This window comes from Chinchilla lanigera, unplaced genomic scaffold (assembly GCF_000276665.1).
Source record: "Chinchilla lanigera isolate Chin_1 unplaced genomic scaffold, ChiLan1.0 scaffold00002, whole genome shotgun sequence".
NCBI classification, from domain to species: Eukaryota; Metazoa; Chordata; class Mammalia; order Rodentia; family Chinchillidae; genus Chinchilla; species Chinchilla lanigera.
This window is the reverse complement of record NW_004955403.1, coordinates 18,200,422-18,201,910: the sequence shown is the minus strand read 5'-3', so window position 1 is coordinate 18,201,910 and position 1,489 is coordinate 18,200,422. Positions and strand designations below refer to the sequence as shown.

Sequence of the window (1,489 nt, the reverse complement as noted above, 5' to 3'; positions counted from 1 at the left end):
AAAATACATTCATGAGCAGGAGGGTATTATAAAACTTAGGTCAGGGTTAGGTACCTGGAAGAGGAGGAACGTCTAGCTTTTTAGGTGTTTCCACAACCACTCTCTTTTCAAGGACAATTTCTTGAGGAACTTCAGGCACTTAAAAGATATTAGTAGTTTTTTACTTAGGACAGTGAGATATATGGGGCTAAGAATGTTACCAAGAGTGGAAGTAATATTTCTTCTGAGGAATCAGGAGAGGGGTAAAAAATACCTGCAGCAGGTAGGACCTCTGCTTTTTTGAGTGAGACCATGACAAGTTTCTTTTCTTGTATAACTTCTTGGGCAGCTTCAATCACTTGAAAGATATGAGTAGTTTTATACTTATGTTAGTGAAGAACAGTGGCCCACATTTATTTTCAAAAACTGGAAGTGATATTTCTTCTGCGGAATACAGTATGACAAGTACCTGTGACAGGTGGGACTTCTGGCTTTTTAGGAGACACCAGTGGTTTTTTCTTTTCAGGGACAATTTCTTGAGGAACTTCAGGCACTTGAAAGATATTAGTTGTTTTACAGTTAAGTTAGTGAAGAACAGTAGACTGAATTTGTTTTCAAAAATGGGTTTTTTTGGTACCAGAAATCGAACTCATAACCTCACGCTTGCCAGGCAGGCATTTATGCCGCTGAGCTATATCCCTGGCCCTTATTTTAAAAAATGGAAGAGGTGTTTCTTTTGAAGAATAAGATTCAGTTGGCATATACCTGTGAGGGATGGAACTTCTGGTTTTTTGGGCAGTACTTTGGGAATTTTCTTTTCTGGAACAACTTCTTGAACAGCTTCAGGCACTTGAAAGATATTAGTAGTTTTAGAATTTGTAACAGTGTAAAACACAATTATTTTGAGGATACAAGATGATACTTTTTCTTAAAGGGCGGTGAGAGTCAATACCTTTCACAGGTGGGACTTCTGGTTTTTTGGGTTCTGCCACAGACACTTTCTTCTCAATTACAACTTCTTTAGGAACTTCAGGAACTTTGAAGATATTAGTATCTTTTAGTTGGGGGGGATTTGACAGTACATTGACCCAATAATATGTGAGACTGGAGGACACTTCTACACACTTCCCCAGCACTCTGAATCAGGTCACCGTCACATGGAAGGTTACATACCTTTGGCAGGTGGAACTTCTGGCTTCTTGGGAGGAACCATGGGTACTTTCTTTTCAGGGACGACTTCCTGTGGTGGCACTTCAGGCACTTTAAAAACAATTTGTAATTTATGTTTAGGAAAGGCGTAAACAACTGATACCTATAGCACACTATACCAAGATACTTTGGATAGTCATTCACATTTTTCCTTTAGAATTATATTACCTCTATGGAGTAAGATTTTTATAGGTAATTTTCTCATTAAAATAGCAATTATTTCTCCCTAATTTGCATAACATTGACATTACCTTCTGGGGGAGGACTTTCCGGTTTGGGGGGCATAGCTTCAGGCACCTTC

The 1,489-nt window shown here is 38.7% G+C and overlaps 1 protein-coding gene across 3 annotated transcripts in view; it reads right to left on the bottom strand.

The window, feature by feature from the left end:
* Ttn (titin) overlaps positions 1–1,489 on the bottom strand; it is a 271,046-nt gene that overhangs the window by 126,479 nt on the left and 143,078 nt on the right. Inside the window, exons 169-171 of one of the 3 annotated variants that reach the window (XM_013512608.1) lie at positions 1,440–1,489; positions 1,153–1,239; positions 932–1,015 (exon numbers count right to left, since the gene is read on the bottom strand). The exons of the other annotated variants lie outside the window; for them this stretch is intronic. Coding sequence (XP_013368062.1) covers positions 932–1,015; positions 1,153–1,239; positions 1,440–1,489 — 221 coding nt within the window. The remainder of the gene's footprint in view (positions 1–931; positions 1,016–1,152; positions 1,240–1,439) is intronic. 3 annotated transcript variants of the gene reach the window in all.